The 15,005-nt window shown below is 37.9% G+C and overlaps 1 protein-coding gene across 5 annotated transcripts; it reads left to right on the forward strand.

Annotated features, from left to right (window-relative positions):
- Positions 1 to 352: 352 nt before the first annotated feature.
- LOC124863793 (glycine-rich cell wall structural protein 1.0-like) lies at positions 353 to 14,893 on the forward strand. Of its 5 annotated transcripts, none has more exons than XM_047358282.1 (24): positions 353 to 509; positions 1,361 to 1,408; positions 1,554 to 1,580; positions 3,011 to 3,070; positions 3,169 to 3,201; positions 3,448 to 3,522; positions 3,608 to 3,685; positions 3,996 to 4,025; positions 4,252 to 4,296; positions 5,530 to 6,417; positions 8,254 to 8,316; positions 8,407 to 8,454; positions 8,551 to 8,607; positions 9,672 to 9,725; positions 9,962 to 9,997; positions 10,093 to 10,152; positions 10,427 to 10,471; positions 11,722 to 11,763; positions 11,930 to 11,953; positions 12,238 to 12,312; positions 12,522 to 12,554; positions 12,780 to 12,818; positions 13,150 to 13,206; positions 14,624 to 14,893. In XM_047358282.1, the coding sequence occupies exons 1-24, from the start codon at positions 443 to 445 to the stop codon at positions 14,626 to 14,628; spliced, it is 1,989 nt and encodes a 662-aa protein (XP_047214238.1). In that variant the 5' UTR covers positions 353 to 442; the 3' UTR covers positions 14,629 to 14,893. The 5 variants fall into 5 exon arrangements, with proteins under 5 accessions (XP_047214238.1, XP_047214240.1, XP_047214237.1 ...); XM_047358281.1 differs by having other exon boundaries at positions 354 to 509; positions 11,930 to 11,986; XM_047358284.1 differs by lacking the exon at positions 10,093 to 10,152.
- The last annotated feature ends 112 nt before the right edge of the window (positions 14,894 to 15,005 follow it).

Below are 15,005 nucleotides of genomic sequence, written 5' to 3' on the forward strand. Positions count from 1 at the left end.
CCAAGTGCTTGTTTTTTAAAGCACACACTGCACTACAGGCTGTCATAGTCAGTTACAAGGGGTGGACAGAAAATATGTGTAAAGGCAATTAAAGCATTTCTAAGAGCTTAATAAAGCCTGGAGAACTGTTGATAAACCCACTTCACCTGAAAACAAGAACATCTAACTCTTTGGAAGCAATATATAAAGAAATTAGCGTGGTTTAAAATGTTTGAATGTTACTCCATGTGTTTGCATCTGTGCATCCTGAGCTTATGGAAACACGTCCCTGTTAAAGGCGTTTGTGTGTTCAGTCTTGGACTGCTCAGCAGTGGGAGTGTATCATAGGAAAAAATACAGCATATATAAGAGCTGACAGGCAGTGATGCTTTAAGAACCAGCTTTCTGTGTGTCCTTCTGTCCGTTCCAGTGCTGCTGTCTCTCTGACCCAGTCGGCTCCATCATGCTGCTCCACGCTCTGCTGCAGACTTCACTGGTTCTCTGGCTGGCTCAGCAAACTCTGCAAGGAGGTGAGAAATGCAGCTTTACAGCAAACGTTTAAAACTTCTGTTAAATTACAGAGCATGTTTCAAGCCCACATTTCTACTGTTTTGGCATTTTGTAACATTTCCCCCATGTTCAATTTTCTCTTTAGCATTAAAGTTGATTAAGACAAAAATTATTTTCACAGTTAGCTTGTTTTTCTGTGTTTGGTGATTCAAATAAGGTTTTTTCCTACGCAGTATTTGCTTAAAGCAATATCAATTAGGTTAATACAAAATAAAATGCTTAAAAAATTTGCAAAATTTGCAAAAGGATATAGAAAAAACCCAGATACTAAGATAAAAACACATGCAGTCCATAATTTCAGTTAGAGCTTGATTAATGATTCGGCATCTTCAGTGACTTGCTCTCACTTACCTGTTAAATATCATGTCTGTGAGACTGAGGAAGAAAAAACAAAGCACTGAATATGCGGCTTCATGACTGCCGCCACCTTGGCTTGGTTTATATTGTCTGTTTTCACCAAATCAAAGGATGCTACGAGGAGGCGGCAGAGGCAGGAAAAATCTGACATCGGATCGTGAGAAGAACTTAGATCTCCACAGAGTGGCTGCATTTTATCCTTCGTCTCCATCCAGTGGACCGCTGCCATTGAATCCCTCTCTTTATTTTCACACATTTAATTTCACTTTTCTAATAGAAACAGGGTTTACATGCATGTTTTTGTCCACTATGCGATAATAATTGTACCGCAATAATGTGCATGTTTATTTCTTTCATGCTCTCCTCAAGGCTTTTGATTTTTCTGTTGTAATTTAATAGGAAATTAGCAACGCTTTTACTGTCACAATGTATTGATGCATTCTCAATATTGCAGGAGTTAGGCCTCAAAATGTTGCCTATGGGAGAGCACTGCCAGCTCGAGGTAACATACTTCCTAAAATATATATATATTTTTTAATTAAAATGTTAAATCCTTAAAAAAAAGCTCAAATATAGGAAATCAGAATTTGTTGTCAACTGTTATTTGAACAACCTTGTTTCTCATTTCTGTTTTTATTATTTTTTAGGTGTTGGTATTGGAGTAAAACCTGGAGGTCAGTCTTTCAGTCTCTCTCCTGTCATGTATTCACAGATAATTATTGTCTCAATTAATTCGAGTAATATAAGTATTATAAACATGATTTAATTTATTTTATTTGAAGCAGGAATAAGGAACAATTATTCCTACTGCTGCGATAATAATATAACACAGTGTAAGAATAATGTTGTCCATGACATTTATTTATCAAAATATTAATTTTGATAAATGGACTGAAGCAAAACTATGGGATAAACAGTGGCAACAGTTAGTAGTAGTTTTAAAGTGTGCAGAATATATACCCTTGTGCTGCTTTGCTCTTTATAATCTAACAAGTTTAAAAAGTTTAGCCTGTTTGCACAGGTGGTTGATGCAGACAGAGACATTTCTTTTTAAATTAGGAAAATATTATTACCGACCAATTAAAATCTTCTTACTAGGGAGCAGGTTAGGTATGACACAGTATTTGTCTTTTAATAACCCTGCATGTTGGACTTTAATTTCATAGTAAATAAGACCACATCTATCCACTGACTAAACTTGGCTAAATACAGCAACAGTGACTCAAAAGAGTGACCCAGACCCGGTTCTTATCGCTGAGAATTGACAAAACTTTTGAAAAATGTTTTTATTTAGCCCAAATTTCCAAAATTGATGACTTTTTAAGTTTTGGATCTACAATGACATCCCTTTTCTGCAAAAATCAGACTACTGTATTTTTTAAATAAAATATTTCATGCTTGGTTTATTGTTGAGCTGACAATTAAATTTTTGATATTAGTTATTGTAGAAATAATATTTTTTCCACCCGAGAATACTTGACTTGACGACATTGGCCCAGTTGTCAAAAAGTTTGGACACCCCTGGATTAGAGTAACCCTGTTAGCTAGCCTGGCCTCTCCATCTTAGCTTGTGGGTAGGTTTTTCCTAAGGCAGATGTGGTTATGTTTACTTCTTTTTTCCATGTATATGTAATTTTTTACAAATGACTAAAGCAAAACAAAACCCTGTACACATTAGGACAGATATTTTGCAATGAGATAATTTTCTGCTCATCGCCAAATAAATGCATTCAACAATAAGTTTATGGGAACCCCTACCAACCTAACCCTACTTTGTGAATTCCCAGCATTGATTTATGTGCTGGAAAACATTCAACAACTGGGTCTTAATGAATACATGAGTCACAGTTGTTTTGGGAGAATTTGCTTTTATCATGGTAAAACATTTTTCCCCCTTTGAAGTTTTGTTGTTAATATTGACAATATCGCCACCTACTGGCAAAGCATGAGTATTGCAGCATTTTATTTTCTGTCTCAGTACCCATTCCGACAGATTTCTTTCTTCTTTTTTTTTTTTGCAAATGGATGCCAAACTACTTGTTTACAAAAAAGAAAGCAACAATAGGGCATAAAAACAAACAAGTCAATCTTCTTTTCCTTTCAGATACCGGAGCCCTTGGAGCAGTTGGAAGCCGATATGGCACAAAAGCAATGAAGACTGGGAGTATGTCATCCTTTTTCAGACAATAGCCATTTTATATTAATGAATAACTTTAAAAAGAACAATTTTCATGTGTTTATTATTATTATTTTTTACCTCAGTTGGACGTTATCCTGGGGCTCATCTTGGTGTTGGTAAGTTAAGATCAAGATTTTTACAATAGGCATAGCAAATCCAAAATAATGCATTTTAAAGGTTTAATTTATTATTACTATTATTACTATTGCCCTATTTATACAATTGTTGTTTTACAGAAAGCCAAATAATAGTGGCATGTTATATTTCACCATTTGGGCCAAGTTTTTGAACCGAGCTGTCTAAACACGTTAGTAAAACTGGCTGTGAAAGAGTCACACACTGTAGTTTCTACTGTTCTCCAGGAGGCTACAGATCTCTTGGATTAGGAGGAAGGGGAGGCCTGAAGCAAGGTGGATATGGAACCCAGGGGGGCTATGGTAGGTGATCAGGCCCTAAAAGCCTCGTTCCTTTTCACAGCTTTGTCTTGTGTCTCTTATTTATGCCTCACTCATGCGCTTGCAGGTGCCAGTCTGGGAACAGGAATGGGATTGGATACCGGACTTACAAACGGACTGGGACTAGGCCAGGGAGGGAAACGTGGTAGGAGTGGCAGTGACAAAGATGTGTCCTACTAGATTATATTTGATATGAGCAATGATAGTGAATCATCTCAGACTCACTGAGTGGATCATGTCTGCTTGGCAGGAAACTCTTTACATCTGATTGTAGTTTGATTTGCAAAAGGTGTCAAACCACTGAGACTTGCATCACTAGTTTTATTTTCTACAGTATTTCTTTTAGATTTGTAATAAAACATTTGATCTGTGTGCTTAAAGTCACAGATTTCATGCAGGAAATATTTTAACACAAGGCATCTTTTTTTAACTCTTTGTTTCTTGTAACTTTGCAGTTTACGGTGCAGGCCTCGGCCCTCTTCCAGGTAAATAAATATGTTGCTTCTTCCATAATGTCTTCATGTTAATTACTTAAATAAATCCTAATGAACCACCCTCTGTTTGCATGTAGTGTACTGTTAACATGATTCTTGAAGATGATTTGATGCAGCAGGCAGTATGTCTGAAAACACAGATGCAGTCTGTGTCCTAGTCAGACAGAAAGGGCTCGTCTGATTTAAATGTAAAATATCCTGTTATCTTTTCTGCCAGGATATGGAGCTTTTCCAGGGATTGGATACCCAGGCATACGACCAGGTTAGTGTTGAATCATGGGTCCAACTCAGAACCAAACCCTCATCCTCTGCAGCTATGGGTTGCAGGATATTGTGTTATTTCCTGCATATTCTGTAATTTCAGCATTTTGTATATAAATAAAACTTCCAATGTCTTCTTCTTTTATTTTCTTCTGATATTGGAGCATTCTGTCCTCATGCTTGCTGTTGCAATGGTTCTCTGCAACAATACCTTTCTATTATCAATGCACATAGTCAGTACTGTAGGTTAAACACAGACATCTGTCATATCTGCTTTGATTTAAAGTTTTAGTGAAGGGTCTCATTGATTGGGGGTTGCAAGGATCTAAAAGAAAATGAAATCTCATCAAGACAGTTGTGTGTGTCTCAATATTTCTTTGTTTTGTCTTTGTGCACCACTTACACATTTACAAATGTGTCGTTCTCTGATTCACTCAAACTAAATTCCTGCTTCTTCTTTGTTTTCTTACACAAAATCCCATCTGTCCACCTTAACCTGACCACCGATTGCTGGTGTTTAACCATGTTTGTTTGTCTGCTGCATCTTTGCATTGGTAATGGTGGATTTCTGTTGATGTCGCTTAAAAGAACCTTGGGGGTAAGAAAGCAAGATTCATGTTTTTCAGTAATTTAGCCTTCATTTGTGGGGACTGAGCATACATGAAAACTTCACCTGAGGAGTGATAATCAGGATTGACTCTGTATTATGTGTTTAAAGATGCCTTTTTTAAACTTTTAAAGTATTTCATTCATAATGGCAAAATAGACAAATAAATAAGAAGCAGTATCATTACACAGTAGGTGATTTGTAGGACTTTGTGAATGAGCCGTCTGTCAAACACAGCCAGTTGTTTTTTTCCTGTGCTCGAACTTTCTTGGCACTGACACAGGTTGTTTTGACATTACCATGCACTGACCCATGAAAATAACTTTCACTGTACTTGTGAAGTTTTCTTTGTCTATTTATTCACAATTTTCTAAATATACCAAGAAAACCGGATCTCCAAGTTAGACTAATTTCAGACCATAAAGGATTTGGACTTTCACCCGTTAGTTAAAGCCTTTGAAGCACTGATTATTGTCTGGAGGAGGAGTTTAGCTCTACTCGTTAGTTTAAAAATCAGTTTTTGTTTAAATATACAGGACGGTCATTGTGTCTGCCCTTACGGAAACACACTGACTGTCTCCGAGCCCAAAAGGAAGTTGTGAATGCATGATGATATTTCTCCGCCAGGTGTGTCTGCAGCAGATTTGGGTGGACCTGAAGGGGCCAATCTGGCACAAGCAGCTCAAGATCTTAAAAGAGAAACGAGCAGAGCTGTAGATCAGTTGCTTGGAGAACAAGAAAGATTACATGGAGCTGGATTGAGGAGAAGCAGCGTGTTTGGTTCAACTGTTCCCAGAATACATGCAAGAATCGAAGTCAAAAGACTCATTCCGGGCATGCAGTCATCAAATCTTAGACCTACATTGTCTCTTGATAAACCGAATAAAATGTTTGGCGTTTCAGCTTTGCAAAGACAAGAAAAATATAAACCTGGAGGTTCTGAAACTGTAGGTCATGAGGCCATGTTAGCAGGTGTCGATACAAGTAGGCAGCTTCCTGTTGATCAAGACATCAGAAGTCTGGATTCCTACAGTTCTCAAATTCACAGTCCCAGAGATCCATCAATGCGAGGAAATCAAGATCCTAGGAACTGTAGACCTACTGCTGATTTGTCAGAGCTGTTGGACATTAATCCCTTAGATGAAAAAATGGGCAAACACTTTGGGTGTAAAAACCGTCCTGCACAGAGCCAAGATGTCAAAAGCTATTTATTCCCCACTGTGCAGCATCAGGCAGGCATAAATCCTTTATCTGCACCTGCAAACAGTCAAGATATCAAAGGACCTCAAGCTCAAGACAAAATCAGGCTCAAAGATGGATTCCAGCTTTACCATCCTGTCACCCCAGGTGCAAGTCGGACCCAGAGTCTGGGTATCGCCTTAATTGGAGAGGAACAGGAAGCTGGACGTTTTACTCCAGAAGATGCCAGACACCTTTCTGAAGCTGAACATGTAAACAGAAAGTCAAAACCTCTTCGTATGCCAGGGCAGACTGAGAGGAATGCGCAGGCAGCAAGTAAGAGAAAAGCTTTGTCTTTTTCACCATTTTCATGTTTCTGTAGATCATATTTACCTTTTTAGTTGTTCCGGTAAAATCTATAACAATCTTATTTTTTGTAATCGCACATAATTTTAATATACTTCTAAAATTTTCAGTTTTTTAATATAGCAATTTTCTTGCATACTTAATCTTGCTTTCTCTTCAGCAGCAGCCCAATTACGATATAGCACCCCTCAGAGTTCTAGTTTTGGCCCTCTTCTGTTTTTATTTTGTGAATGCTGCCTCTTTTCTTTTTATTGCTTTTTGAATAACCTTTAAATTACCTCCTTCTGATGATCAAAAGTAAGGACATTACTAACTTGCAAAACTGTCTTCAAGACTGTAAATCATGGATGGAGATAAACTCTCCAAGCCTCATAGAAAATAAAACTGACATTGTTAATCTTTGGTAAAGCCTCTGTGTCTTCTAGACGGAGTTAATCGTGTCCTTGGTTCACTTACCTCATATTGTTTTATATTGTCCTTCTGTCGGAAATCTTGTGGTTTTCTTGATAGGGGATTTTAGCCAACTAAAGTCTCAAATCTGCATTCATGACATCTTTTTGAAGCTATTTCAGTTCTTTGTACTGTAGGTTAAATCAGTTATTCCCTCATTGCCTGGAAGTGGTGCAAAATACAGCAACTCACAGCAGTGTTGATCATTCCAGTATTGGTCTCTCCAGACTTGCTTCTGGGGATTCTTTTAGGATCCATTAAGAATTTTACACTTGTTTTTGAAACGGAAACAGTGTACACAAAATGTGTACATAAAACTGATATGTTGCACCACTACAACTGCAACAGGTCCTTGGGTCGTAACTAAAAATGAGAGGTCCTGCTCCTGCATCCTTGAATGCTCTTCATCTCCATGTCAGACATGCTCAGACCCTGAGAAATTGAAATTCTTAGGACACACTTTCTCTGTTGGCTTTTAACCTCCGTTGTTTGTGGCATTAATTATAATTAATCCTTTACATGTATTTATATGAATTTAATTTGCCCTTTTTTGATTCATTTTCCGTTTACTCATATATGTCTGTTGCTTTCACCCAACCTTGGTGTTGATTCTTTTTACTGTATGCAACAGCAACAAGCTGTTTACAAAGGTCAAGGTCAAAGACATTTGACCTTGACCTGAGTCTTTGGTGTACAAAAGAATGAATACTTAAAAAAGCAAGTTTTACCCATTGTTAAGTACGGCGGACGATCTGTGATGTTGTGGGTCTGTTTCTCTTCCAAAGGTCCTGGACATGGGTGGTTCTAGACAGGGGCCAATTGGGCCCAGTGGCCCTGCAGAACTGGTCCTGGCCCCTGTTATGACCCCAGTACTGAAGACATAATACCAAATCAATTTCTTATGATGATATGAGCTGGCACTGAAACCTTAACTGATTGGTCTTTTTGACCAACATTTTTTTTTACCTATATAGTTTTACTTTAACAATGTATTAAAAATTAAGGAGTGGCACTTTTAACGCAGAAAATCAAGACCACATCCAGTTTCTACCATGACATTTTATCTTTGTGCTGTCATACGTATATACTGCATTTCAGGTGGTTCAGCATCTGTTTTTCTGAATTCTCTGAATTTATTTCAGGAGAGTTTTCACCCAGTGGAAAAAGTGCAAATAAAACAAATTTCTTTCACACAAGCTTACAGAAAATTGATGGTTTCTAGTGTTTTTCTTAAAAACATTCACACCATGCATTATTCACTCTGTTTGAAGAAACTCCAGACTGATTACAGTCTCCTAGATGAACTATGGATAAGCACAAAATAAGTTTCTCAGTTTCTGTTGGATTTCTCTGCAGGTTATATCGGAGGAGCAGGAAACTATCTTGGAGCAAGCCTGGGTGCTGCAGGCTATGGCACAGGTAAAGTCTGGCCTTCCACACAGGTAGTTACCATCCTTTTCAGCACTGATTATGTAAATTTGATAAATATTTTTTGTGTTTTGCTCACAGGTTTAGGACAGGGAGCTTATCTGGGAGGTGCTGCTGGAAAACTTGGTGGTTAGTCTATAAATATTTATTTATGATAAAAAAATTTGTTTTTCTTTTGGATGTTTAACTTCTACCTTTTTCTGTCTACTGAATCTCAAATCCTAGCTGCTGCTGCGCTTGGACAGGGCGCTTATCCCCAAGGTGTTGCAGGGAAATCAAATGGTGAGGATGTGCAATTATTCTTGCATCTTTCTTTACACTTTTTTGGGTTTCATTGGAAACTTAAAGGAGCGGTATGACATTCAGAGAGGAAGCTTTGTGCAATTTTTTTGTAAGCTGGATAGGAACATTTATGCTGCATTATACAGGGTGACCAGATCCAACAAACTGTGGAACATGATGTAAATTAGCAAAACGTAGCATGCAAAGTTCTCATTATAAGATCAGATTTAAACACAGTTGGTATCTACAGTTCTACAGGCTTTTTAAGGTCTTGCAAAGCCTTTCTTTGAACTTTGGCTGCTTTTTCTTTTATTTTCTTCCCTGTAATTGATCAAGTGTTTTTTTTTAGCTATTTAATTTAGCCTTTAGCATCATTCAGGCATAAAAAGCCTTGTTAACCTATGGGTTTAACCATTATTTTGTCTGTAACAGACAAATATGTAAAAAAACAAAAAGCTATTGATAGACATGACGATTAGGCTGACACTTCAGATGATCAGATCACTGCAAGATTTTTTAGATGTTCAGATATGGTCCATCTGCTGCACACAAAGCAATGCACGCTGTCAAAAATGTAACATGTCAAATTTCGTGAAATTGCTACAAAGGTTAAAAATGCAATGGAATTCCTTATGTTTTAGGTCAGTCAGTATGAAATATTAATGGTTCTATGTCAAGTGGTTTTGATTTTAGTTGTTTCATTTGACTCCTGGAAAAATAACTGTCTTCTAAGAATTTCTCTTTATTTAGCAGCTTGAACCTGAGGCCAGGTTAGGACTCACAGTACGTCAGCAGAAAATCTGATGCTACAGCTCATTTGCCTTGTAAACTCATTATTTGCCTGTAAACCAAAAAGCTTCGTCTTTTTTGCTGTACTCCATCGTGTGTTTGTCTTTGTGGGTAGCTTTACTGCTTCCGAAAGTGAAAATATCTTCTTTCTGTTTTAAAAACCTGTGACCCTTTCACGTGGATTTGAAACCAATCCGCTTTCCAAACCAAAATAAAGTCTTTCTTGAGCAAACCCATATTGCATTCAAAACAAACTGTTTAATCTGTTATGACAGGATACGGTGATGGACTGACAGGATATCTTGGTGCAATGGCGGGTAACGGCTTCGGTAAGTCTAAACACATCACCGCAGAAGCTGAGAAACTGCAGTTCCTGAAGACAGTTTTAAAGACAGCTTGCATTAAAGTACTCGCTTCTTCAGCTGATGTTCAATTAAAACAGGTTGATATTTTGTCTCAAGGGTTTTTGTTCTGACTGTAGGCAGAGATGCTGGTGAAGGTTTTCACATGCATGCACGGCCTTCATCTTTAAATATTTCAACATTTCTTCATCATCTTTCAACAGGTTATGGAAATGGATATGGCGATGGTTACGGAGCAGGTGAGTAAGTTCATATTTGACTGGGTAAAAAAGTTGGTTTAGTCAGAGTATTTAGCTCACAGACATAATTAGCACTAATTAGAACTATGTTTCAGGGCTTGGTTACCCTGCAGACTTAGCTGATGGTGCTGAGAGCAAATCAGGAAAGATTGAAGGTAACAATAACCTGTTGAAAACCTCCAACAGATGATGACACTAACCAGCAGATGCCTAACCTGCAATGTATGAATGACAGCTTAAAAAATAATAGGCTGTCTGTCTATGGCTGCTGTGGTAACAAATCCACTCGGTCTAGCTTTAGTATCTTTATCACAGAAACTGACCAGATTATTCTGGTGGTTTTGGATTACATTTTTTAAGGTTTTGCTATTAATAATTTTATGATTGAGCAGTTATTGACTTACATGTTTTTGTTTTCTGATGTTTCAGCACTGAGTACAGGAGGCTATGCAGGACAGGTCCAGGGAGGATATGGTAAGAACTGATCCATCAATGGAAATTACTGGTACATAATCGTCAGGTCATATTTTTTGAGCATTAAAACCAACACAATTTTCTTTTATAGTTCCAAGTGGGGTTGTGCAAAGTAGATATTAGCAGTCACTATCTTTCCTGCAGTAGACAGGAGTTAGAGTAATATTTGTACTTGAAATGCAGAATGTGTCACTTCAAAATAGGGCTGCACGATATTAGAAAATCTTGTGATGACGATAATATTGGCTAATATTGCAATGACAACATCAGTTGTAATCTACGCCTGTTTTATTTATTCCTCTCCTTCTCATTTGGACTTCAGTCTGTGACCTTTTTTGCATTTTACGCAATGTCATTTGTGTCCATTGTGAGCATCTGCTGCCATTAAATGGCAAAATGCTACATTAGTTTGTGAAATGCAAGTTAATAAGGCTTGCAATATATTAGCCAGCAATATGAATATTGCACACACTGATATTGCAATGAAGATACAGTACGTTTGTGATATATTGAGCAGCCTTACTTCCATGTCAGAAAAATCAATCAACTTGAACAATGAAATCAGGATTCACACCTGAAAGGTTGGAGGATTCTTTCCAACCCTGACGTAAACATCCAATATGGCTGCCATGCATATGAAATGTAGTTCTTGCTGATGGTTTATTTGTCATTATAAACCATCAGCTCAAGAAGTGCTGAAGAAGTACAACCTTCCACAGAAGTTGCTGGTCATTTTCTACACTGCCACACTGTGCGGTTTGGCTCAACTACAAAATAGAACAGGTCCCAACTACTACTGCAGCAAGGATCATCAGGGCTGATCTTCCCTTCATCCTGGACCTATACAGGTCTAGGGTCAGGAAAAGGGCAACTAACATCTCTGCAGCACCCTCACAGTTTGTTTGGGGTCTGCAGACACAAACTGTTTAGACTTTTACCGTCACTTCAGTGCTACTGAGCGCTATTTGCCAAAACCAGCTGCCACAGAGAGTTTCTTCCCCCAGGCTGTTTCTCTGATGAACACTTAACAGTCAGAGCGCCCATACCATGCATATTTATACAAATTCAAACTTGTCTTCCTCCTGTAAAAACATTGTATATATACAATATTTATATATAATATTTATTTACAACCCCCCCGCCCACCACTCCCTTACCCTCCCAATTTCCATATCTAGGTATTAAAACATAGCTAAAACACATTGTTTAAAATGGACATTTCCACTGAACCGTTTTTCATCTTGGTGCAGGAGCACTTGGTGCAGGACTGGAATCAACTGGTGGCAAATATGGTAAGTGCTGCATAAACCACCTCGTCCTCCTGTCTCAATAAATAAACGTTGCTCTGCAAGTGACTCAGAAATCAAGCATGCTGGATAGCAAGGAGTTGATACAGCATGTAGGCTAAAGGATAAGAAGACAATGAGTCACTATGATCAGGTGTTGCTTTTCTTTCAGGAGGAGCTGCTCATGTTCCTTATGGTAATGCTCCTTTGATCCCTGCTGGACTGGAAGGTAGGAGCTGGATATTGTTGAGGCTTTAGTTGCAACCATTATCACAGTTGTATATAGCTCTACAGAGCATGGAGAACCCAGCTTTCATTTGTCTTCAACCATCATTTTTTTCATCCTAGTCTCACCATTTTAAATATAATGCTTTTATTATTGTTTGTGCAATAGAGAAAACGTTTTTGTGACTTCCTCCCTATCACATCTATCACACTTTTACAGCTTTCACAACTGTTAAACGTCATTTCTTTCTTTAGGTGATGGAGGCTACCCGTATGCTTCTCAGCAGCTCAGCCTTGCTGCTCAAAGCGCCAAAACCGCTAACAAATACGGTAAGAGAGAGCGACTAGATGTGAGCAAAAGTGTGAGAAGCTGTGCGTGACGGAAAAAGGCAGTTGCTGTGGGATGTTAGTTAGGTTTTCTTTAACCAGATGTACTACCACTGAGGTTAGAACAAAAACAAGATGAAAAACAATAATACGATGGCATTTCACATTGTCTTTTTTACCACCTAATTTTAACAATGTTCTTGTTGTCTTAGGTGCTGCTGCAGGATATGGGACCCAGCAAGCAGGTGAATTTGCATTAACTGCTATTTAGCAAAAAATCCCACAGATTCGAGTAAATTCCAGGTCCACATTATACTCCTTCTGACATGCAGACATGGCAACATATGCATACTGCTAAGCTTTGCACAATCTCTTTTTTGCATAGATTATCTACTCTTAATTGCGACATTAATTGCTTTGTTCCTGTTTGTTCTCAAAAATATGACTTTTTGTTGCATTTCCTTGCTAAGGTTACGGAGCACAGCTCGGAGCCACTCAGGATGCTTTGGGTAAGTCAGAAAAACCAGAGACTTCCTCTTCAGTGTTCAACTTCCACTCACTGGTTTTAGTGTTTCTGTCTGGCTCAACTGCTCAATTTTCAAACATTAAAACTCAAACAAAGCAAAACAAAGTGTCTTTAAAAAGTTTTGTTTGAAAATGATACTCTTTATGCATAGTTAGCTTCTGTTGTTTACATCTTCATAATAAAATCATGCATTATACATTATATTTAGGTTTCTACCTAAGACATAAGGCGTCTGTAATGTCTTGTTGTCAAATTCCCTTTGTTTTAGACTTTTTCCCTTTAAAAGACTAAACTGGGATGTTTAATTTTCACAGTGGAACAGGCTGGCAAATATGATGGAGTGAATGCTGCCCTTGGTAACGGGTACAAAGGTGAGGATAATGAAACCTTGCAACTAAAACAAGAAACATAATAAGGAAATTAATTAATTAGGGAATTAACCCTTTATTCTACCACTAAAAACACAAACTTCAATTCGTTATATTAGGATTTTAAGTGACAAACCAACACAAAATATCACAATAAATATGTATTTATGGTTTTCAAACTTTTTTACTCAAAGGAAATTCTAAAAAAATTTCACCTGCATTGGTATTTAGCACCCTTTACCCTGATACATGTGAATAAAGTCTCATGAAGGCCTCAGAGGTTTGTTAGAGAACATGAGAGAGCAACAACATCATGAAGACCAAGGAACAGCAGTCATGGATGTGGTTGTGGAGAAGCTTAAAGCACGATTAGGTTATAACATGATAACTCAGGAGGAGCTGTAGAGATCCACAGCTCTGGTGGTACAATCTGTCAGGAGGACAGCTATAAGTTGTTGCAGGAAGGTGCTCTCTTCAGTAACGCTGGACTGAACCTTTTGGCCACCTCATCTGCCAGAGCTGAGCTCTGCAGCTACGAAGGAGAAAGATAAACTAAGTCTGTTCTCACACTGACTTACTGAGAAGTTACTTCTCACAGCCTGGCCGGTAAATATTTTCACACTTCTCTGTCCTTTAGAATAAAAGAACAGAGCAACATTCTGACACTGCCGGATGCTTTTGCTCCCATCTTATGAAAGATTACATTAATAAACCTCACTGATACATTCTTATCAAAACAGTGGTTGAATGATGGAATGAACAGCCAGAACATACAACACCCAATGTGAAACATGGTGGTGGCAGCATCATGCTGTGGGAATGCTTGTCTTCAGTAGGGACAAGGTTGCTGATCAGAACTAATGGGAGGGTGGGTGGAGCTAATCACAGGGCCGTCCAGGGAGAGAACCTGGTAGAGATTCAAGTGGAGCTTCAGGTTTCTAGTAAAATCCAGCCAGAGCTTCACTCGTTTGGGCCAAAGCATGTTCATTTTTTATAATGGTCAAAATCCCGGCCTAAGGGGAGGATCTGTGGTAAAGCGTGAAAATCAAGGTTTGCAAATGGTCTCCGTCCAATGGGACTGAGCTTGATTACTTTGCAAATACAAATGGGCAAAATTTAGAGTTTCTAGATGTGCAAAGCTGGTAGAGAGAGACCCCAATGAACTGTAATTGCAGCAATATTTGGTTCTGCAAAATATTAATTTAGGAAGAATAAACACAAATTCATGTCACACTTTCAAATTTTCATAAAAAATATGAAAACTATGCATAATTTTCCTACACTTCATGACTATGCACTACTTTTGTTGGTATATTACGTACAATTAGTGGTTTGTGGCAAATTCTATCAATACTTTCACAAGACAGTAAAAGTAAACAGTGATTTTCTCTTTTAACACTGTGTCTCTGTCTTTAACCAGGTTAGGAAAGGTGATGTGGACCTCTTCTGGTGGATCTTCTTTTGTTCCTTCTGTTTGACTTTTGATATATATATTTCTTCATCTCTCTGTGTTACATATTTGTCTTGACCCCGACCAAACCTTATGGTTGATGATGAACATAAATAGGTGCGAAGAGCAAGAAATGTTTGTTTATGTTTTGAAAATGAAGATGTGCCTGATGATCTTATTGTTTCCGACCAAAAAAATCATCATGTCATATAAAGTTAAATAAAAAAACTTCTGTCAGTATGACCTGGCTTCATGTTTGAACACATTCTCTTAAATAGACATAATGAAACCTCATCTGCACACAGGAAACTTTACCACTTCCTTTTTCACGTTGCCCAACACTGAATTTTAA

This window comes from Girardinichthys multiradiatus, chromosome Y (assembly GCF_021462225.1).
Source record: "Girardinichthys multiradiatus isolate DD_20200921_A chromosome Y, DD_fGirMul_XY1, whole genome shotgun sequence".
NCBI classification, from domain to species: Eukaryota; Metazoa; Chordata; class Actinopteri; order Cyprinodontiformes; family Goodeidae; genus Girardinichthys; species Girardinichthys multiradiatus.